The sequence below is a fragment of the Aspergillus lucknowensis genome (assembly GCF_044049455.1).
Source record: "Aspergillus lucknowensis strain CBS 449.75 chromosome Unknown BJX67scaffold_209, whole genome shotgun sequence".
NCBI lineage: Eukaryota > Fungi > Ascomycota > Eurotiomycetes > Eurotiales > Aspergillaceae > Aspergillus > Aspergillus lucknowensis.
The window spans coordinates 1-953 of NW_027263753.1; the positions used below are offsets into that span (position 1 = coordinate 1).

General features: G+C 57.7%; 1 protein-coding gene across 1 annotated transcript; it reads right to left on the bottom strand.

Annotated features, from left to right (window-relative positions):
* Positions 1-135: 135 nt before the first annotated feature.
* On the bottom strand, positions 136-657 carry BJX67DRAFT_386743 (uncharacterized protein; the record flags this gene model as incomplete). Its single annotated transcript, XM_071034128.1, has 1 exon — positions 136-657. The coding sequence occupies one exon, from the start codon at positions 655-657 to the stop codon at positions 136-138; it is 522 nt and encodes a 173-aa protein (XP_070880291.1).
* Between the last annotated feature and the right edge of the window lie 296 nt (positions 658-953).

The window sequence follows — 953 nt, forward strand, 5'->3', positions numbered from 1 at the left end:
TACCCAGCCGCAAGCATAAGTCCTCAACCTCCTGCCATGGGATACCGATCATCGAGGCCATTGCCGACCACATGTGGAGACGGAATCTGCAGGATCAGCCAGCGGTGCAGGAAAGGTTCGGTGGGGGGCGTTTGCCTACAGATTGTACCAATGGCAGACCTCCTTGATCAGTAGCTCGTAGCCCTGCGCTCCTGGTCGCGGGAATGGCGAAGGCAATAGATCGACCACGGCGTTTCTCCGCCGGAAGTTCGCGCCTGGACCAGCCGTTGGCGCTGGCGTTGCAGGAAACGGATCAGATTCCAGGATAGACCCGCTCAGAAGGCCGACCGGTGGAAGGAAATCGTGCTGTGAATGCAGAGATAGAAGACACGCCCGACGGGAGCTCGCCCATTGACTCAGTTGAACGGCCCAGGGGTTTGCCGTGTAACTGAGGGGTACCTGTCTCTCTTGGTGGTGAGGAGGAGGCGGGAGTTCCAAGTTGGTGCTTGCGATGGCCGAGCATCGATTTGCATACCCGTGGGTAACTGGTTCAAGGGAGGTGTCGCCAACGGTCCTGGGGCTAACCGGCCTCGAGTTGTCGGACACGGGCGTGCTGCTGGGGAAGGATGGCTCAGATAATGTTGGCACAGGTCGTGCCGATATTGAAGAAGTAACCATGATGTGCGGTCCCTGGGGTTACAGCAGCATTCCGATGCGAGTCATTACCCTCAATTTATACCCTACGGTGCATTTGCACGGATCCATCCAGAGGCAGGTATCTTCGACTTGGGAAGATTATTGTCTGACGAGAGCCATGGAACGTGGCGGGTCCAGATTGCTGTGTTTAACCGTGGCCCCTTTTGGCGGGTCGATGTGTTGTGGACACACGCGGTACTGGAAATGGGATGTGCCACGCCGCGGCCGGGCCCTAGCTTCTAGGATTGGATGCTGTACTGTACCGGTCAATGGGCTCG